Source organism: Anomaloglossus baeobatrachus, chromosome 5 (assembly GCF_048569485.1).
Source record: "Anomaloglossus baeobatrachus isolate aAnoBae1 chromosome 5, aAnoBae1.hap1, whole genome shotgun sequence".
NCBI classification, from domain to species: domain Eukaryota; kingdom Metazoa; phylum Chordata; class Amphibia; order Anura; family Aromobatidae; genus Anomaloglossus; species Anomaloglossus baeobatrachus.
Window position 1 is genome coordinate 495126245 of NC_134357.1, and position 22758 is coordinate 495149002.

General features: G+C 44.3%; 1 protein-coding gene across 1 annotated transcript in view; it reads right to left on the minus strand.

The window, feature by feature from the left end:
- The window catches only part of PIK3R5 (phosphoinositide-3-kinase regulatory subunit 5), a 126251-nt gene that overhangs the window by 20690 nt on the left and 82803 nt on the right, over nucleotides 1-22758 (minus strand). Inside the window, exons 3-9 of the mRNA XM_075350758.1 lie at nucleotides 22589-22689; nucleotides 11757-11825; nucleotides 11254-11392; nucleotides 11109-11178; nucleotides 4601-4775; nucleotides 4049-4205; nucleotides 2100-2180 (exon numbers count right to left, since the gene is read on the minus strand). Coding sequence (XP_075206873.1) covers nucleotides 2100-2180; nucleotides 4049-4205; nucleotides 4601-4775; nucleotides 11109-11178; nucleotides 11254-11392; nucleotides 11757-11825; nucleotides 22589-22689 — 792 coding nt within the window. The remainder of the gene's footprint in view (nucleotides 1-2099; nucleotides 2181-4048; nucleotides 4206-4600; nucleotides 4776-11108; nucleotides 11179-11253; nucleotides 11393-11756; nucleotides 11826-22588; nucleotides 22690-22758) is intronic.

The window sequence follows — 22758 nt, forward strand, 5'->3', positions numbered from 1 at the left end:
AGGATTCGGTGAGTTCTGCTCAGTTTTTGCTCCAAAACCTTCTTTAAAAACTCAGCGTGCACATATCATTCATTTGTCATTTTTGGGTTTGCCTGACAATGTGGTCATATTATTCAGATATTTTCAGATAATTAATCATTTGTTTACCCAGGTCTTATTGCAATCCAGTTATCAATTGTGGCCTATTTATGTGCTATTTTACAAAGTATGTGTCAAACGGAGGTTTTTACAAACATCACCGACTGTCATGGCGTTGTCGGGATCTGTTCAGATTGCAGATTCTAACATTCTGCTAGATAACTTTTCTGATATCTATGATTAGCGCAGGCAGGCTCGGGCGTTGACCAACAGAGTGTTAGTTCATAGGCAGGATAGCAAGAGTTAATTTCTGCTGATCTGCTTGTTAGTCTCCTTTGATCAGATGTTGTGGGGGAGCATATCACATCTGCACTCTTCCTAGCTATGCTGGCTAGATCCTTTCTCCTATCTAAGCTGGTCTGGTGAGGTGTTATAACATAGACTAACTGGTGGTTGTAGTACTTCTAACTGTGTGCAGTTGAAGAGTTAACCCTTGTTTACTTTCATTCCTACCTTCCTGCTCTTGCTTTTTTCTTGAGTATCTCATTGTTTGTTTGTTCCTGTGAGTTTGCAGTGTGTCAGAGTATAGGTTTTCCCCTGTCTGTCTTTATCTGTGTTTCCATCTCACTCCTGACCCTTTCTTTCCCTTGTGGGAGGGGGAATCAAATTAGTTGTGGTCAGGAACATAGCCAGGCAAGAGACACAGGCATCTCCACCATTAGGGGTAACCCTGAGGATAGGGATAGCATAGATACCTCTAGTGTAAGGGACAGCATAGGAGCTCCTATCCCTCACTATCCTACAGTCACATTGTGACAGTATGCATGGTTTTAATTTTATATATTAATAAATATGTAATTTCTATATCTTGTAGGTTTGCATTTTTTCTTATTGGAAGTTTTGTTAGGACACACTTATCAATCTTGATTAATACATAGTGCACTCCTAGACTATATGCATCAGATTTATCATAATGGTTTATGGTGTCTGATTTATTTATTGTATTTTAGACTCTCTAGCTTTAAATCACCTATCGGCTTATTCTGTGCTAAAAGTTGTGCTGAAGTTTTAGTGCATTTTTTGGTCGCATGTTGTTGCATATTAGGCTATGCCTGTTTATAATGAAACCACATAATTTTTCAGTGAAATCATGTTAACAAGGAGCAGAAAGTGTCAAAAATACATGAAAGGCAAGTTTTTGGGTCCTGATGGTGCTGGAATTCTTGTGCATTTAGCGTAAAGGTGTTGTCCACGATTGGAGCGCAAGTCTGCAGTCACTCTATGTAACTGCAGACTTGTGAATCCTCACAGAGCGCAGTGTGGGTGTTGCCAGGATTCCCTGGCATTGGTTAAAGGGGTCATGTCATTTGCATAATTTCAGCCACATTCTGATTAGACATGTCCGGCCTCGCTGAAATTTATTTGTATTGAGCGAGACCGCGCACGTCTAGTCAGCACAAGAATATATGCAAATTGCATACTTGCGCTCACACGTCCACCAGCTCCCAGTGCGGTACCGTAGAATCCTGACAGTGTGCACACTGCGAGCTGTGAGGATTTACAAGTCTGCAGTCAAAGATAATGTCTGCAGACTTGTGCCCCAAGGTTGGATGACCCCTTTAATAAATGTCCTTTTATGTCAGTGGTCTATGTTTGAAGTTGTGTAATAAAATATTAACTGAGTGGTTTAATTAAAGCATGTTTCACAATACAAATTGCATATATTATTAAATACATCTCTTAGACCGCATGAAGTTGGTGCACTTACTTAGAAAAGCCACAGCAGAACAGCTGCATATATTTCACATGAAAACAAGCATTTTGTTATTTTTAGCTAAAGTTGCTAATTTTACTGTAAGGCAGAGAAACTTTAACATAAGGTTATACAGCCATTCTGACGTGGATTTTGAAAGTGAGTAAACCAGCCTCATCAGGTCTTATTATGTATACAATTTGATAAAGCTAAGGCTATAGTTGTGAGAAACATCACTGCGATTTGTAGATTAAATATATTTACTCACCAAAGTTGTCTTGATCCCAGGTGTATGTGTAACACTTGGGAATCGGAAGAGAGATTGGCTGGAACTGGTCTTCTGAGATATCTGGTTGGATAGAGGGGAAAAAATGCTTGTCATATTTTAGATAGTAATTGTTGCTTTACAGTAGCAGGCTACAAGCACAGCATTGGGTACATGAAACTTAAGGCTATTGTGTCTACATCAACATGAACGATAAAGGGTGCTTTACACGCTGCGACATCGCTAGCGATCTAGTTAGCGATGTAACACGCCAGATCGCACATACGATTGCCAAGATCGCACATGTGACCGGCGCTACAAAAAAATGACCTATGTGCGATCTCGGCAAATGACCTATGTGCGATCTCGGCGATGTCGCAGCGTGTAAAGCACCCTTTAGACCAGTGATTGACTGGTGCTATAACCACTTCAGCCCTGTGAAAAAATCACCAGGATGGACTAGCGAAGAGAAGTCACTGCATGAGCACAGGGCCTCCAGAAGTGCTCCTAGGGTGTGCGCGCACACCGCTGCCCTTCTCTTACATCACTCCCAGGAAGTGCCTCTCAGCGTATTGCTGAGAGGCACAGGGTACTTAAGGCACTCTCCCACTAGGGGAGGTGCTTGATCAGTGCCTTAGTTTAGATAGTTAATGTTCTGTGCTCTAGCCAGCTAGTTGTCAGATCCCCTTGTCTGCCCTCTCTGTCCCTGTTGCTACCTGCTACCAGTCTGCCTGCTCTGTTGGCACCTGGTTCCAGTCCATTCTGTCCTGTTGGCTCTTGGTTCCAGTCCTGTCCTGCCTGTACCTGGTTCCAGCCGTCCTTTCCTGTCTGTACCTGGCTCCAGTCCTTTCCTGTCTGTACCTGGCTCCAATCTGTCATGTCCTGTTGGTACCTGCTATCTGTCCGTTCTGGCCTGTTGGCTCTAGTGACTCTTACTCTGTCCGTCCTGGCCGTGCCAGCTTCCTCTGCCACTCTGCTGCTTCCAGCCTTGCTAGTTACTCTGCCTGTCTGTCCTATCTATCTTAGTTGAGGGTGCTTTACGCGCTGCGACATCGCTAATGATATATCGTCGGGGTCACGTCGTTAGTGACGCACATCTGGCGCTGTTAGCGACATCGCAGCGTGTGACAACAATGAGCGACGATCAACGAGCGCGAAAACGTGAAAAATCGTTGCTCGTTGACACGTCCATTTCCTTAATATCGTTGCTGCTGCAGGTACGATGTTGTTCGTCGTTCCTGCGGCAGCACACATCGCTATGTGTGACACCGCAGGAACGACGAACATCTCCTTACCTGTGTCCACTGGCAATGAGGAAGGAAGGAGGTGGGCGGCATGTTCCGGCCGCTCATCTCTGCCCCTCCTCTGCTATTGGACGGCTGCCGTCGCTGTGATGCTGCACAAACCGCCCCCTTAGAAAGGAGGCGGATCGCCGGCCAGAGCAACGTCGCAGGGAAGGTAAGTCCGTGTGACGGGTGTTAGCGATGTTGTGCGCCACGGGCAGCGATTTGCCCGTGTCGCACAACCGACGGGGGCGGGTACGATCGCTAGCGATATCGATACTGATATCGCAGCGTGTAAAACCCCCTTTACTCCTGTGGTTCCTGTCCTGCTAGATACTCTGCCAGCCCGTCATGTCCATGCCATCTGCCTCAGCTACTCTACTGGTCCCTGTCTACACTAGAGACTATGTCTGTCTGCATCCGTGTTTCTCCTTACCCTGGATGTCAGCTGCCACAGTCCTGGTTCCTTCCCTGGGAGTAGCACCTGATGTTCTGCCTTGCGGTGGGTGCTTAGTCGAGCCCCGCCCACTAAAGTGTCAGGCTGGTGTCCCCCTGTGGTCCAATGGGTCTACTTCAGGTCACCACTCTACCACCTCCGTCGGCGAACGTTACAATTGTTTTGCTCAAACCACACTTTTTTTTTTTTAACAAAACCTCTAAAATCCTCACCTGTATTGTCCTCTAGAAAACCAACTTGTTTTCCAATTTCCTGCAACTTGTTTTTTAACCATTCCCTATTTTTCACCAGGTCACCATCATTGAACGCTTCTTCTACAGTCTCCGTCAGATCAGAAAAGATCGTTTTAAGTTCCTCTTCTGTTTTAGACTGAAAAAAAAACCAATAACAAGGAGATAACTTATCATGTAATCACATGGATACAGCAGTTAGTGGAATAAATCAAATTTGCCCCTAGGATCTGATTTCAGATTCATAGAGGCTGGATATGGGCCACCAGATCCGGAAGGACCTCCGTGTCACACACCTGTAGTGTATGAAAAGGGAATCGGGTACACCGGTGTTCCTGTACTCCTTCAGCAGGGGCTTGGCACAGTACCCCCCACAACGATGGCGCAGTAACACAGGGGGGGGTCTCTTCTTTGGCAGACTAATTTAACTCATTTTACTCTGTGCTTGGAATATTACCAACTGCGCCCCATAAAGTCACTAATAATTAATATTTGGTGGTTCGGTTATATTCTTCCCCTTTATTGGACACCTACCTTAAGCTTTTCCTTTATATCTGTGATTTGGGAGGATGGTCCCAGGTTGGCTTGGTACAGATGCTGGATGAGGGAAATGTAAGTGTTTTCAGCAGTTTTCTCTGTGCTTCTTAGACGGTCAGCGATTGATAAAAACTCTTTAGGAAGCTCCACAGGATTTACCAACAGCACCGTCCTAGAAGAAATTAAAACCTTAAGATATTGTGTCCCTATCAGCGACAAATCTCAACATTTAGGCTATGTGCCCACGCTGCGGATTTTGCCGCGGATTTGCCGCGGATTTACTGAAAATCTGCAGCAGCGGCACTTCCAAGCCATTTCAATGGCATTTTGGAAATGCTGTGTCCATGCTGCGGATTTTTCCGCGGCGGATTTGCCGCGGATTTTGATCCGGAATAATCTGCAGCATGTCAATTATTGTTGCGGATTTTGGTGCGGATTTTGGGTATAGAATGGGGGGAAAAAAAAAAAATCCGCATCAAAATCCGTGGCAAATTCGCGGTAATCCGCGGTAAATCCGTGGCAAATCCGCGGCAAAAATAAGGTGCGGATTTGCCGCGAAAGTCGCGGATTTTCATGCAGAAAAATCAGCAGGTACATTCTACCGTGGACACATAGCCTTAAAGTTTTTTTTTTCCCATGAGCAAAGTTTAATTTTAATCAATAGATTTTGGAATAATAATAAGTTCCACAATTTGATTTAAAAAAAAAAATGTTCCTGTGCTGAGATAATCTTATATATGTGTACCTGCTGTGTACTGTGTAATGCCGTGTCTGACCGTACAGGTACATGGTCTGATTATACCACATCTCCTGGGCTGGGGAGGACACAAAAGAGCATAAGGACATTACAGCATGGGATCACAGCTGATTCTTTTTGTGAGGTAAAACATTTTCCTGCCAGTTTTTTTTTTTTTTTTAAATGTTTTACCTCACAGAATTATTTGCGATCCCGTGCTGTAATTTTTTTATACTCTTTTGTGACCTCCCCCTCCCAGGAGATGTGGTATGATCAGACCATGTCCCTGTACAGTCAGATTCTCACGATCTTCTCCCTGTATGTTGTTACCAGTGACAACCTTTGGACTGGAGCCTTTCATCTGGCTCTGTTCATTTAAATGGGTTTCATTTCTCTTGGCACTGAAATGATTAAGTGCCAGTTTTGCTATTGCAGCTTTTCCTAAGCAGTTCCTTGCTGGTGATCAGCAGCACTTACTAAGTAGTCACACCCTTCAGGTTAAAATAGTGGTGTACCCCAGCATTCCCTACTGAAGATACAAGGTCATTTGTGTCCTGGCCACCTTTGAGGAAGGTTCTGCAAGGCGAGTTCCTGTGCTCAGGCTATATCCTTTTGTTTGTAAATTTTCCACCCTGTTTGTCTTTACTTCCCTGGTGTGTTGTTAGTGCAGCGGTGAGGTCTAGTGAACCCCACCTGCCCCTCGCTAATCAGGGTTACTATAGGATCTTCCCAGGTTCCTGTTCGGCGACATTTGCGGAGACTGTATAAGGACTGGTGAGGAGAGAAGGGACAGCTGCAGGTGAGGTAAGGAGGTGCCCACCTACCCCTCTCACTAGTTCCAGGGCCTCCCATGGTTTTGGATCCCCAGTACCCCCCTATTCTTGTATTTTTGTTGTGCTTCAGATACACGTAGGTCTGAATGCATCCCGCCACGCTTGCTACATTCAGCAAGCGTGACACAGACACAGCCATTACACAGTACATAGCAGGGACACATATAGAAGATTATCTCAGCACAGGAACATTTGTTTTTAAACATATCCAATTGTGTAAATTATTATTATTATTCCAGGATTTATTGATTAAAATAAGCTTTGTGGGAAAACTCCTTTAAATTTTCGTTCTTCTCTGTGCATTTTTGTCATTGTGTTCTTGCAAATCACTTCAGTGCACCTATGAGATCAGCTACTGTAGACCCCCACTGTGGAGTTAAAGGTGTGGTCCGAAACTAACACTGATTTAGGCCTGCAACACACATCCGTGCCGCCGGTACGTGTTTGTGACTTTTTGACATGTACAGGCGGCACGAACACACGTGCACCAATGTTACCCTATGATAACAGGCACACACACGTAAAGCCGTGTGGTTTGTACATGTTTGCGGTTTTTAACACTGATGACATGTCCGCGTTTCACCGGCATCACACAGACACGGACCCGCTAAAGTCAATTGGTCCGTGTCTGCACGTACGTGACACTGTCGTGTATTTTCCGTACAGTACGTGTGTTTTTTTTGTTTTTTTTTAAAATGATGAAACGGCTCAAGACACATGGACTGCACACGGGCATGACACGTACGTATCTCACGCATACACGGACATTCAACACGCACGCATGGCAAGCATACGCCATCACACTGATGTCATACGTACCAGAGAAATGGACATCCAAAACTGAACACTGACCTGAAAAACGGACCGCGAGACACGCACGTTTTTTGCGGACGTGTGTTTCAAGCCTTAACCCTATATTTCTATCTACTTAATTTAATCATCTAAATATATGTTAATTAGGTGTAGATTAAGTAGGTGTTTCATTGTCTTCATGAGAGCAAATACAGAGAGATCACCACAAGGTACAAACATTTAATCAGCCTGAAAATAGAAAGGCCAGATTAGGCTTTGCCAAAAAAAATCTAAAGAAGCCGCCCAGTTCTGGAAAAGCTTCTGTGTACAGATAAGACTATGGTCAACCTGTACCAGTGTAGTGGGTGGGCAGACCCCTACAAAAGAAACATCATCCGGAAATGTTAAAGTTGTTTTAATAAAAGTGTATTGTATTGTATTGTATTGTATTGTGTTAGGGCACCCCCTAGTGGCCGGGTGGGACAGCTGTCGCCACAGGGAAAGAGGAGGAGCCGGCAGAAGCCAGGGGAAGATAAAAAGTGTGTGTAGGGTAGAAAGGGCAGTTGGGCCCGGGAGAAGCGAGTGAACAACAAGGGGGCAGAGTGTGGGAGCTGATTTGATCGGGGACGCCGGAGAAGACAGGAGGAGACGATACCTTAGCAAGTGAAGCAGCCGGTGTGGGTCCGGCTTGTAGGTAGCTGTTAGTGGGAGCCCGGCGAAGTGGAGTAACCGGTCACACCCCATCAGAGGGAGCGTCAGGGCAGGTTGTCCCCCCCAGCTCAAGCAAGTGTACCCGGTATTTACAACTGCACTGTTTCTGGAGGAGAAGTGTGAAAATAAAACATGTCGTTTATTTGCATCGAACCCTGCTTGAAGCGTGTTTTTGCGCCGGATGATCGTTGCACCACCACACTCTGCCCCACCGAGTCATCTCCCGACCTTGAAGTAGTGATGGAGTCAGGGGAGAGCCTTGAGTTTACAAAGGCCACGACTACAAGGCCAGAGGCGCCCCTGGCCCATCACTTCATGTGGCGTAGTCGGCAGGATCCGAATTCCCTGCCAGGAACCCAAGAAGCCGGAGATCAAGTGGTGCCTAAAGCACAGGATCCGGACTATGCGAGAAGATTTCCAGTCCCATGGTGGGAAGAAGATACGGTGCCTGCAGCGTTGGACCGGGCACAAGATGGCGGCAAGATGGCCGTCGTCTGTGAAGATAAAGAAAGCACGCGAAAAGTTGGCGCCAAAAGAAGAGCCTGGGGCTGGCCGGTGCCGAAAAAGAAGTTCGGAGTACTCCGCCCAAAGAGGGGAGGTGCCAGTCCCAGGGCACGCAGAAGAACATGTACAGTGGGCGGTGTTTTGTAGGAAAAGAAGAACCGCCGCGGAGGGGTCGTTATGATGTGGGAGACTGGGGGTGGAGTCTGCTCAAGAGCGGGAAAAATAAGCCCGCCTCCACTTCCTTCTCCACTGACCCCGCCGCCATTACTAGAGACGTCGCAAGCTCACGAGATGGAGACCTCCGGACAACAGCAGGAAATAGTGACCGCTATGGCCCTCGCTAACCTGGGCCGAGGGCGTCCTAAACATGCTGCAGAAGTGTCCCCTCTCGATATCCCGGCCGCGTCAGGAGGATCAGAACGTCCGGCTAAGGTGACCTGGCTAACCACCTGGGACGCCGCGACGGGAGGCACTACTACCGAGGTACGGGCGACCTACGCCACCCAGTTACCAGTGGGGAATCGGCCCCTGGGGATCTCCTATCCCGTCCTGGAGACACCCCTACCTGCGGCCGCAGCACCAGCCGTTCCCGTGCAGGCTCCGGCAGAAGAAATTGCCCGGAAGCTGGAACAAGATCCCTGGGGTTTTTTCTGGGACCCCGTCCAGCCGTCCACCACACCTCACTCAAGGCCTCCGTCTCCGGTACCAGACCCCGTCCGGGAGCGGCTGCTTGCAGAAACCATTGCCCGGGAGATGATGGCCGGTCCCCGAGGCGAAGAGCTGGCGCTACAGTTTACCACTGGTATAGTGGTAAAATTCAATCAACAAGAAGGCTATGGCTTTATCCGGGAAGAGGCAACCGGAGACGATTACTTTTACAACCGGGTCCATTTGGATGTGGAAGGTCTGCCACAGCGCCTCCACACACTCTATCCGGGCGAAAAAGTCCAGTTCCTACCTGAGGCGGGAAGCCGCGGCCTCTTCGCGGTCGGCGTGACCAGAATGCCGACCCCACGAGAAGCCGCTCAATGGCAACAGGAGATAGAGTGGGAGGAACATCAAAGCCGGCGGCGGACCCAGGCAAGACCGATGCTGGCTGAAGCCTCTCAGCCCCGACGTACACTAGCGGTGGCTCCGGAGATGATGCCCGGACCGACTCCTGGCCCGGAAAGAGAGACCCCGGCGGTACTGGCGGTCAACCAGAGCATAACTAACCACCCGGTGATTGTTCTGGACGTGCCTCAACCACCCCGGGGAGCGACCCCATCACCCCCGCCGGGGAATGAAGAGATCGCGACAGCCGAGGCCGCCGCTGCTCCTGAACCTTTCCGAAGGTTACGTCGACAGCCCAGGCAGTCCCTGTCCGACTACATTCAGGCACAAAGAGCAGAATGGAAGCGAGCCTGGCCTCCAGCGTAAAGCGTCCTGATCGGCTCGTGTGAAGACCGGTGTTGTTGTTTGACCGGCAGAAGTTATGTTAAGTTCGGAGGGAGTCTGCGGCTGGACTGAGCCAGGGGCTCCTCCGCGTTGCCGAAAGGGAAAAGTGCTGTTTCAGTGTTGTGGTTCTCTTGTTTAAACGAAAAAGACCGGGAGTGCCACGTTGGCCTCCGGGCACCACCAAAGACCGGGAGCGCTACTCAGCCTCCGGGCATCACCAAAGACCGGGAGCGCTGCTCAGCCTCCGGGCGCCACCAAAGACTGGGAGCTCCCAGTTGAACTCCGGGCGCTGAACTGGTTCGTAGTTTTAAATATGTGTGTTATTTTATGTTGGAGCCGTGCCGGGAGGCTCGGGTTTTAAGAGGGGAGGTGTGTAGTGGGTGGGCAGACCCCTACAAAAGAAACATCATCCGGAAATGTTAAAGTTGTTTTAATAAAAGTGTATTGTATTGTATTGTATTGTGTTAGGGCACCCCCTAGTGGCCGGGTGGGACGGCTGTCGCCACAGGGAAAGAGGAGGAGTCGGCAGAAGCCAGGGGAAGATAAAAAGTGTGTGTAGGGTAGAAAGTGCAGTTGGGCCCGGGAGAAGCGAGTGAACAACAAGGGGGCAGAGTGTGGGAGCTGATTTGATCGGGGACGCCGGAGAAGACAGGAGGAGACGATACCTTAGCAAGTGAATCAGCCGGTGTGGGTCCGGCTTTTGGGTAGCTGTTAGTGGGAGCCCGGCGAAGTGGAGTAACCGGTCACACCCCATCAGAGGGAGCGTCAGGGCAGGTTGTCCCCCCCAGCTCAAGCAAGTGTACCCGGTATTTACAACTGCACTGTTTCTGGAGGAGAAGAAGTGTGAAAATAAAACATGTCGTTTATTTGCATCGAACCCTGCTTGAAGCGTGTTTTTGCGCCGGATGATCGTTGCACCACCACACTCTGCCCCACCGAGTCATCTCCCGACCTTGAAGTAGTGATGGAGTCAGGGGAGAGCCTTGAGTTTACAAAGGCCACGACTACAAGGCCAGAGGCGCCCCTGGCCCATCACTTCACCAGAATGGTGGGAAGAAAAAAGTCTGGAGAAGGCTTAGAACATGATCTAAAGCAAAGCACGTCTTCAGTAAGGTCACCTTCACGTTGCGTTTTTTACTTACCTTCACTGGTCCCGTCGGGGCATCCGTCCAAACCCCCCTACCCCCACCCTCTGGAAAACGTGTTTTGGACGCATACGCCGACGGGACCATTGACTATAATGGAGCAGACGGAGTCAGCGTGCGCTCTGTCTTGCACCATTATCGGACATATACGTTTTCTGCAGGCAGACACCCAAACGTAGTCTACTACGTCTGGTAAAATGAATGCCTGACCTAAGCTAATAATTACAATATGGCAAGGTCATATACAAATATTTCCAGATAGATATCTAAGCTTTCTCATTGATAGCACTGGGGTGATCATGTCTTAAATTTTCTTTCCTTGGTAAAGTTCATCTCACAATACTTACACAATACTGGGCATGGAGGATTTCGTTAAGAGACCTTGTTCTGCTCTGACCAGACGCTGATAGGTGATTCCTGCCAAAAGATATTACGTCATTGACTAGTACCAGTAAAAAAAGACCAGTGGTTATTAAAATATTACAGCAATACCTGGAGCTTTTTGTTCCTCACTGATAAAACTTAAGATCTCTTGGTAAATGTCACAATATGGAGCCGGCCAAGTAAGGAAGACATGAAATGTCTCAAAGGCTTTAGATAGAAGGGCGCACTCTTCGGGAATCCAAGGGGCCTGCAATGTAAATAGAGAGATGGACGCAACACGATTACCTATTGGCAATATTGGTACAAATAGTATGTCGTAAGTGACAGGTTGCAGGATTGTAAAACATCTCTCAGACCATTCAATGTTCTTCATAGAAACCTACTGTACAATCATGAAAAGCACAAGACGTCTTTACAGCTTGAATTTGTACTTTTTTCTTTTTCCATTTTCACTTTTATTAGTATTACTTTATTATTGTATATTTATCTGTTTTGTGTCATCTTTGAGCTGTGATAGATTTTCTTGCATCTAGTGACCACTAGGTGGCACCATATGAACATCTGATCTAAGGGTTTGGACTGGAGTCCGCAATAAACTACTAATTACTTACCAAGATAACTGCAAAATGAAACATCAAGGCAAGAGGCGTGAGAAGCTCGTACTCGCATTTTTCCTGGGCCTGTAAGAAAAAAATATATATATTTTAGAAACTTGGATGAATATTTGGGATATGAATGGCTCAAGTTTATTAAATGCTTATATAGGAAATATTCACTCCATTTAAAAACAAAACAAAAACATCCCATCAGTTTTCCACATTTGAAGGGGTATTTTTGTTTCTCCAAAAATCTGTCATATAGACAATGCTGTCTGTAAAATTGAGATCCCAATTAATTTCCAAATCATAGGGACTTTGAAGCTGTGTAGAATATGGAATTGTCTACCTTTTAAAGGGGTTGTCTGTGCCTAAGGGGTACTTTGCACGCTGCAAAATCGCTACTGTGATATTGTCGGGGTCAAATCGAAAGTGACGCACATCCGGCGCCAGTAACGACGTCGCAACCTGTAAAGCCTAGATGCGCCGATAAATGATCGCAAAAGCGTCGTAAATCGGTGATCTGTGTAGTTTCGGACATTTTCATAATGTCGCACCAATAGGAGATACGATGTTGTTCCTCGTTCCTGTGGCAGCACACATCGCTGTGTGTGAAGCCGCAGGAGCGAGGAACATCTCCTTACCTGCCTCCATCGGCTATGCGGAAGGAAGGAGGTGGGCGGGATGTTTACGTCCCGCTCATCTCCACCCCTCCGCTTCTAGTGGCCGCCTGCTGTGTGACGTCGCTGTGACGCCGCACGACCTGCCCCCTTAGGAAGGAGGCGGGTCGACGGCCAGAGCGACGTCGCAGGGCAGGTAAGTACGTGTGAAGAACATTATCGCTACGGCAGCTATCACAAGATATCGCATGTGCGACGGGGCGGGTACTATCGCGCTCAGCATCGCAAGCATCGGCTAGCGATGTCGCAGCCTGCAAAGTACCCCTAAGAACCAACTGGCGGTTGCTAACTACCTATCTGTTTTTCCCGGTGACGATGTCTGCCAAGACAGAGCGGTCACAGATCAGTCCTGCCTTTGAGTCTGCAGCTTCTGCTGACAGAGCAGCTGCTTCTCTTCTGCTCTGTTCTGTTAATGGGGTGTGACTGCTGATGTAATGCTGATTGACAGATTGCTCCCCACTGCCTACAGGCATCACCAGAGCGGAGCAGAAGAGATAGAGCTGCTCTGTTGAAATGATGCAGCAGAATCACTGACAGTAGCGATCCGCCATACAATGCCACGGATGTTGTAAGTTTTGAGGAAGTGTGCAGTTGCCATGCTGACTGCAGGAATGTCCACCAGAGCTGTTTCCCGTGAATTGAATGTTGATTTCTCTACCATAAGCCACCTCCAAAAGGTGTTTCAGAGAATGTGGCAGCGCATCCAACCGGCCTCACAACCGCAGACCACGTGTAACCACACTGGCCCGGGACCTCCACATCCAGCATCTTCACATACAAGATTGTGTGAGACCAGCCATCTGGAAAGCTGCTGCAACAATCGGTTTGGGTAACCCAAAAATTTCATTTCTGCACAAACTGTCAGAAACAATCTCAGGGAAGCTCATCTGATGCTTGTCACCCTCATCGGGGTCTCCACCTGAGTGCAGATCATCATCATGACCGACTAGAGTGGGCAAATGAACACATTCTATGGAAAATTGGAGATGTGTTCTCTCCATGGACGAATCCCCGATTTCACTGTACAGGGCAGATGGCAGACTGGCCAATAATGGTCACACCAGATACTGACTGGTTTTCTGACCCCTCTGACCCCACAATACTGTAAACTGCATATTTTAGAGGGGCCTTTTATTGTGGCCAGCCTAAGGCACACCTGTGCGGAGCTCTGCCTCTAGCTTCTCCCTCTGCATCTAGATCCTCCCTCTGCCGCCAGTTCCTCCCTCTCCCTTTAGCTCCTCCCTCTTCTATCTACATAGAATCTCATCAGCACCAACTGCCATCTCCTATCGCAGTAATGGGAAAGTCTTCACTGAATACAGATTTTACCTCAAGATTGAGGATTTTGATAAAGACTGATCAATTCCAGCAGAGAAAGAAGCAAATTTGTCTGATAAAATATATTACAAAGTTGGTTATTTTCATGGATACTATCGATTTTAAGAAATAAAAATTAAAACAACGGTTACACTTTAACACTAAAATATTACTAGTATGTGAAAGTAAGAGAATCTTGTAGTGCCTCTTCCATCTTACATTACATTTTCAAGGTTTTAATACAGCTTTGGGAACAGTGGCTGTGGATCATATATACAATACCAGAACATGTCTGTCCTGTTTCCATAAAAACTTGCCTATTTCATACGGACAGTGTGAATTTACTTCATGAAGGAAGCTCAAAATGACAATCAGTGTAAACAACCCGTCATAATCGAGTAAAGCAATACAGCGACTGTGATGGCCCATTGTGTAGGTGCAGGTCATGTAGTGACTCTGGGGGATAATTCTTGTCACCTGTTTTGATTAATGACCTCTATGTTGTTTGTTATGAGTTTAAAGTTTGGGAACTAGAACCTTCTTCCTGCGGAGTCCTTCTTGTTTGTCTTGTAGGCTCATTGTTACCAGCCGAGATTTGGACAAGAGAGTAAACTCAGGAAGCAATGTCTCTTCCCCTCAAACTTCCATTCACAGAGCAGATGGTAGAGAATATATTTTGCTTCATTAACTGTAGGTTCCCATCAACCTCATGGGAAACCTTGCACCTGACTTGACCATACTTTGTAAGAGATGAAGCAAGTGTATTATGTTTATTATATGAAAAGTATGGTATATTATAAAGATATATTTTAGGGAGCAATATTCTTGTTATATGACCAAACATAGGGGGCAGCTTTACATTGGTTATATTCTTCTATATATAGTAGGAGGCAGTTATATCGTAGTTATGATTTTCTATATAGAGGGCAGTATCATAGTAGTTATATTCTTGTACAAAGGAGCAGTATTATAGTAGTTATATTCTTGTACATAGGGGCAGTATTATAGTAGTTATATTCTTGAACATAGGGGGCAGTATTATAGTAGTTATATTCTTGTACATAGGGGCAGTATTATAATAGTTATATTCTTGTACATTGGAGCGGTATTATAGTGGTTATATTATTGTACATAAGGGCAGTATTATAGTAGTTCTATTCTTGTACATAGGGGGCAGTATCATAGTAGTTATATTCTTGTACATAGGGGCAGTATTATAATAGTTATATTCTTGTACATTGGAGCGGTATTATAGTGGTTATATTATTGTACATAAGGGCAGTATTATAGTAGTTATATTCTTGTACATATGAGCAGTATTATAATAGTTATATTCTTGTACATTGGAGCGGTATTATAGTGGTTACATTATTGTACATAAGGGCAGTATTATAGTAGTTATATTCTTGTACATATGAGAAGCATTAGAGTAGTTATATTCTTGTATATAGGAGCAGCATTATAGTAGTTATATTCTTGTACATAGGGGAAGTGTTATAGTAGTTATATTCTAGTACATTGGAGCGGTATTATAGTGGTTATATTATTGTACATAGGGGCAGTATTATAGTAGTTATATTCTAGTACATTGGAGCGGTATTATAGTGGTTATATTATTGTACATAAGGGCAATATTACAGTAGTTATATTCTTGTACATAGGTGACAGTATAATAGTAGTTATATTCTTATACATAGGAGAAGTATTATAGTAGTTATATTCTTGTGCATAGAAGCGGTATTATAGTGGTTATATTCTTGTACATAGGCGCTTTGCCCGGCTCTTCCCAATTGCCCTGATGTTGTGGCAATTGGTCTAATACTTTTGGGATTGATGTCAGCTGTGAATTGATAGCTGGCATCAAGCTCGGGGGTTATTAATGGATAAGCATCTATCAGACACCCCCATTATTAAGCCTTTAATTGTATGGTTAAAAAACACACACACAAAAAAAATAGTTTATTTGAATTATTATTATTATTTATTTATTTATAGAGCACCATTGATTCCATGGTGCTGTACATGAGAAGGGGGTTACATACAGAATACATATACAAGTTACAGTAGACAGACTAGTACAGAGGGAAGGGGACCCTGCCCTTGCGGGCTTACATTCTATAGGATTTTGGGGAGGAGACAATAGGTGGGGTGTAGGTTGGGCTCCGCACGGTGGTGAGGCGGCAGCTCTGCACGGTGGTCAGGCGGCAGCTCTGCACGGTGGTCAGGCGGCAGCTCCACACGGTGGTAATAATAATAATAAACACCCCCCACACTCCCTCGTTCATGAATTTATTAATTCAAAAGGAATCCTTGAAGTTCCGACTTAATCCAATGGTGTAATGTCCCATGACGTGCATCGAATCCTATGAAGCGAGATTCCGTAGGCCACTCCCAGTCAACAGCAGGTACAAAATTTCTCGTTTTTTTAACTGTACACTTACCGGGTTAGTAATGGGGCTGTCTGATAGACGCCTATCTATTACTAACCCCTGGGCTTGATACCAGCTGTCAATTCACAGCTGACATCAGCTCAAAAAGTGTTACCCCACTGCAGCCTTTTAACAAACTTTATTCAGAATCAGGACAGCACCCAAGCTCCGAACTCGGACACAGACGTCTGTGAAAAATCTGTGTTCGAGTTTGAGCCTCGGCCAGTAGGTGTTCGGTACGAACCCCGAACTTTACAGTTTGGTTCGTTCATGCCTAGTAACAATGTTTTGTACTTTTGACTTACAGGTTCCATATCTCACCATCCACTGCAGTTTTTAGTGTGAGACTACCTTCATTTTATAGACAATCTTCTTGGCTATCCCATACATAAATTTGATTTGCAACTATTTAGCATATTATTAGTTATGCAGATTTTTGTCATGTCACTGCATTGTTACTGTTTTGATCCTAAAAATCAAATTTTTTATTTTTATTATTTTGTAAATCCTTTTTTGGCTTTTAACACTGCCTGAATCCTCCTCTCTCTGCTCTCAATCAGATTCATGCATGTCTCGACTGAAATCTAATCCCAGATCTCTTCTACACGTTCCCAATGTTGGTGCAGACTGGTCGCCTCACTTCGGTATATATACAGCTTCATCTTCAACTCTACGCACAAGTGTTCGGTTAGGTTGAGGTCTGGGGACTTTGGTGGCCAATCCAGCTCCTCTACTTCATTGTCATTGAACCATTTCTTCACCAATCTTGACGTTTGTTTGATTGTCCTGCTGGAACACTATGTCGTCCTTTTCATACCCATTGTACTCGAGTGTACGAAGTAACTCATCTTGTAGGATTCTCACATATAGCTTAGCATAAAGACCACCATTGATCCTGGTCAAGTATCCAGCACCTTTGGCTATGAAACAACCCCATGTCATCAGGCTTCCTCCACCAAACTTGACAGTTCCTTCAATTTCTTGATACATTAGCCCCCTTTTCCCCTCCTTTCTTCAAGACCTATTTGTACCTATCAGAGCCTAGTTTATTGTCTCATTGCTGTAATTCACCTGTTTCCAATCTTCTACTTTCCACTTTTCATGCTTCTTTGCAAACTTGAGCTGACGCTTCTTATGATGATATTGCGGTCGAGGCTTCTTCACCTTTTTTCAGGTTATCATTCCAGACTCGTGTAATGTACATCACACAGTGCTTGCATGGACATCTGTGATCTCACATTACGGAGCACACAAGCCGCCTCCACTGCTGTGTTTGTCGCACCAGAACTGATAAAACTTGTGATGAGCCGACTTGTTGACTGATATTTTGCCTCGACATCCATTTCTTGGCTTTTTAATTGAAGAACAGAATTCATTTTGTATTCTTCCAACTGTCATGGCGCTCACATATTGCAGTTTGGCAATTTTCTTGACCGAGAAACCACTATGGATGAGCTGGATGATGCTATATTGCTCTTTTCTTGGGAAATCTTCCTCATGGCTGCTCCTTGATTTGAACCAGTGACTTTTCGCTTGGGAATCAACTTTTAACATGCAGAGCTATTAGGGAATGTGAGAACATGTTGTAATTTGTAGTATACAGGAAGAAAATCTTTTTCCACCACCAAGAGCAAAACAGTAACAATGCAGTGACATGACCAGAGTCTGTATAACTAATCATATGCTAAATAGTTACAAGTCAAATTTATGTATGAGATGATTGTCTCATGTTCGAAGCTGCAGTTGATGTTGAGATATGGAGCCTGAAAGTTAAATGTCCATAATATTGTTAACCATTAGCTCGTCAATATATATTTGTACATAGGGGCAGTATTATAGTAGTTATATTCTTGTACATAGGGACAGTATTATAGTAGTTATATTCTTGTACATAGAAGCAGTATTATAGTAGTTATATCCTTATACATAGGAACAGTATTATAGTAGTTATATTCTTGTACATAGGGGCAGTATTATAGTAGTTATATTCTTGTACATAGGGACAGTATTATAGTAGTTATATTCTTGTACATAGAAGCAGTATTATAGTAGTTATATCTTTATACATAGGAACAGTATTATAGTAGTTATATTCTTGTACATAGTGGCAGTATTATAGTAGCTATATTCCTGTACATAGGAGCAGTATTATAGTAAATATATTCTTGTACATAGGAGCAGTATTATAGTAATTATATTCTTGTACATAGGGGGCAGTATTATAGTTGTAATATACTTGTAAATGGGTCAGTATTATAATAGTTATATTCTTGTACATAGGGGCATTATTATAGTAGTTATATTTTTGTATATAGGGGCAGTATTATAGTAATTATATTCTTGTACATAGAGGGAAGTATTATAGTAGTTATATTCTTTTGTAAAGGGGGCAGTATTATAGTAGATATAATACTGCCCCTATGTACAAGAATATATCTACTATAATACTGCCCCCTTTATAAAAGAATATAACTACTATAATACTGCCCTCTATGTACAAGAATATAATTATTATAATACTGCCCCTATATACAAAATTATAACTACTATAATACTGCCTCTATGTACAAGAATATAACTAATATAATACTGCCCCTATGTACAAGAATATATTAGTTATATTCTTGTACATGGGAGCAGTATTATAGTAGTTATATTCTTGTACATAGAGGCAGTATTATAGTCGTTATATTCTTGTACATAGGGGGCAGTATTATAGTAGTTATACAGTTAGGTCCAGAAATATTTGGACAGTGACACAATTTTCGCGAGTTGGGCTCTGCATGCCACCACATTGGATTTGAAATGAAACCTCTACAACAGAATTCAAGTGCAGATTGTAACGTTTAATTTGAAGGTTTGAACAAAAATATCTGATAGAAATTGTAGGAATTGTACACATTCCTTTACAAACACTCCACATTTTAGGAGGTCAAAAGTAATTGGACAAATAAACCAAACCCAAACAAAATATTTTTATTTTCAATATTTTGTTGCGAATCCTTTGGAGGCAATCACTGCCTTAAGTCTGCAACCCATGGACATCACCAAACGCTGGGTTTCCTCCTTCTTAATGCTTTGCCAGGCCTTTACAGCCGCAGCCTTCAGGTCTTGCTTGTTTGTGGGTCTTTCCGTCTTAAGTCTGGATTTGAGCAAGTGAAATGCATGCTCAATTGGGTTAAGATCTGGTGATTGACTTGGCCATTGCAGAATGTTCCACTTTTTTGCACTCATGAACTACTGGGTAGCTTTGGCTGTATGCTTGAGGTCATTGTCCATCTGTACTATGAAGCGCTGTCCGATCAACTTTGCGGCATTTGGCTGAATCTGGGCTGAAAGTATATCCCGGTACACTTCAGAATTTATCCGGCTACTCTTGTCTGCTGTTTTGTCATCAATAAACACAAGTGACCCAGTGCCATTGAAAGCCATGCATGCCCATGCCATCACGTTGCCTCCACCATGTTTTACAGAGGATGTGGTGTGCCTTGGATCATGTGCCGTTCCCTTTCTTCACCAAACTTTTTTCTTCCCATCATTCTGGTACAGGTTGATCTTTGTCTCATCTGTCCATAGAATACTTTTCCAGAACTGAGCTGGCTTCATGAGGTGTTTTTCAGCAAATTTAACTCTGGCCTGTCTATTTTTGGAATTGATGAATGGTTTGCATCTAGATGTGAACCCTTTGTATTTACTTTCATGGAGTCTTCTCTTTACTGTTGACTTAGAGACAGATACACCTACTTCACTGAGAGTGTTCTGGACTTCAGTTGATGTTGTGAACGGGTTCTTCTTCACCAAAGAAAGTATGCGGCGATCATCCACCACTGTTGTCATCCGTGGACGCCCAGGCCTTTTTGAGTTCCCAAGCTCACCAGTCAATTCCTTTTTTCTCAGAATGTACCCGACTGTTGATTTTGCTACTCCAAGCATGTCTGCTATCTCTCTGATGGATTTTTTCTTTTTTTTCAGCCTCAGGATGTTCTGCTTCACCTCAATTGAGAGTTCCTTAGACCACATGTTGTCTGGTCACAGCAACAGCTTCCAAATGCAAAACCACACACCTGTAATCAACCCCAGACCTTTTAACTACTTCATTGATTACAGGTTAACGAGGGAGACGCCTTCAGAGTTAATTGCAGCCCTTAGAGTCCCTTGTCCAATTACTTTTGGTCCCTTGAAAAAGAGGAGGCTATGCATTACAGAGCTATGATTCCTAAACCCTGGGAGTGTGCACTTTCAGCCCATATTATATATATAATTGTATTTCTGAACATGTTTTTGTAAACAGCTAAAATAACAAAACTTGTGTCACTGTCCAAATATTTCTGGACCTAACTGTATTGTTGTACATAGAGGCAGTATTATAGTAGTTATATTCTTGAACATAGAGGCAGTATTATAGTAGTTATATTTTTGTACATAGGGTGCAGTATTATAGTAGTTATATTCTTGTACATAGAGGGCAGTATTATAGTAGTTTGTACATGGTGTCAGTATTGTAGATGTTTCAATGATTTGCAAGTGACAGCATGTCTTGACTTTGTTATTGTTCTATTACTTTTTATGTCATTGTTGTGTCTTCCTCTGACAGTGAAGGTCACATGAAAGGCATAGTGTTTCTGGTGAGTGAAGCACCATTCAGATGTGTAGACTTCAAGATGAAACCTCTTCCCTTCTTAGGTTGTTTATAAAATTTGTTTAATTAAATAAGAAAGAAAACACATTATTTTTTTAATTTACGAAGCAATTGAGAATGTTCATCACGTTATGCCTTCCAGAAGATGTGACCAGCGCTGTCATCCCCATGTTTTGAGTCATTATTTAGTAGTTTACTTCTTTTCAACAACATAACACCTGTGGTGTTCAGACCATGACCTCCTCCTTTTTCTGCAATATTCTGAGAATTGAATTGTCTAACCTCAGCCTACTTGCTAAATATATCATTACAAGAAAAAGTGCAATTCTCCATAGACTAAATTCTACCACTCTGTGTATAATGAGCCTCCGCTTTAACAACTGTTACTGATACAAGGCTCATTATTAGGGTTCACTTTCAGTCAATGCCCAGGACACAGTAAAGGGCGCTTTACACTCAGCGACATCGCTAGCGATGGCGCTCGTGAAAGCACCTGCCCCCGTCGTTTGTGCGTCACGGGCAAATCGCTGCCCATGGCGCACAATATCGCTAGTACCCATCACACGGACTTACCTTCCTAGCGACGTTGCTGTGGCCTAAGGGGGAGGTTCGTGCGGCGTCACAGCGACGTTACACGGCAGGCGTACAATAGAAGCGGAGGTGCGGAGAGTGGCCGTATAAAAGGCATGCCCACCTCGTTGCCAAAGGACGCAGGTACGGTGTTGTTCGTCATTCCTGGGGTGTCACACGTAGCTATGTGTGCTGCCTCAGGAACGACGAACAACCTGCGTCCAAAAGCAGCAACGATATTTTGGAAATGGATGACGTGTCAACAATCAACGATTTGGTGAGTATTTTGCATCGTTAGAGGTCGCTCGTACGTGTCACATGCAACGACATAGCTAACGAGGCCGGATGTGCGTCACAAATTCCGTGACCCCAACGACATCTCGTTAGCAATGTTGTTGCGTGTAATGGGGCCTTTACAGATGTTGCTCACTACACACAGAGCGGTGATGAATCCACATCAGTGCCACCCCTATGACTGGAAGTCAACCGCTACCAGTAGGAGAAAAATTAATTTCCTCCCGGCAGCGGGTCTCGAAGTACTGTCACCACACGGTGTCAGAACGCTATTAACCTGCATTTTACATGACAGGTTCCCTTTAAATTGCATAAGGCACTTTAGCCAACCATTTGTGTGTTTTTAGTGGGGAGATTAGATTAAGCCACTTTTTTCTTAAGTGAATCAAAAGGATCAGGAATTGTAATGCTACATGTCCAATCTTTCACCCTAATTCATCTATATGTCTGTGAAGACCACAGTATACATTAGATGGTTGGCCAGCCCCTACAAAATTGACAGGTTTGTCCAGTTTTATATGAGGGCATATATAGTTAGTCAAGGTCTGACAAACCCATTCCCTTCTCTAGTCGGGGGTAAGAAGAGAAGTCAGTTGGAATAAACATAAATAAGTCATGGCAAGTGACATGTATCAGTAGTAGATAGAGATGAGCAAATCGAATCACCCCGTGGTCACTGGACAGAAGCCCTATGAGCCACCCTCTACCTGACGTAATTCCTGGTGACTCATCTGATTTGTACTCCCAGACTGATGTCATGCATTCATCACGTTGCAATGATGATGTCACTGCAGGTCTACAAATAAAAAGAGGCGCGGAGTATTCCAGCAATTCACAGGGCTCCCGCACAATGGACCAGGCTCATGCAAATGAATCTCTCAACTCTACCAGCAGATGATATATGGGGTCATTTCTCACCTCTCTTGTCCTATCCAGGATTTTCTCAGCCAGTATAATGTGATTGGCAGCCTCCCGATTCACCAGCTCCTCTAAGCTCCAGTAATTAAGACAGAGCCCCGCTGGAAGATAACAATATTTATACCTATGAATGATAAGTCTATAAGGTGTATGGTCAAACATCATCAGTT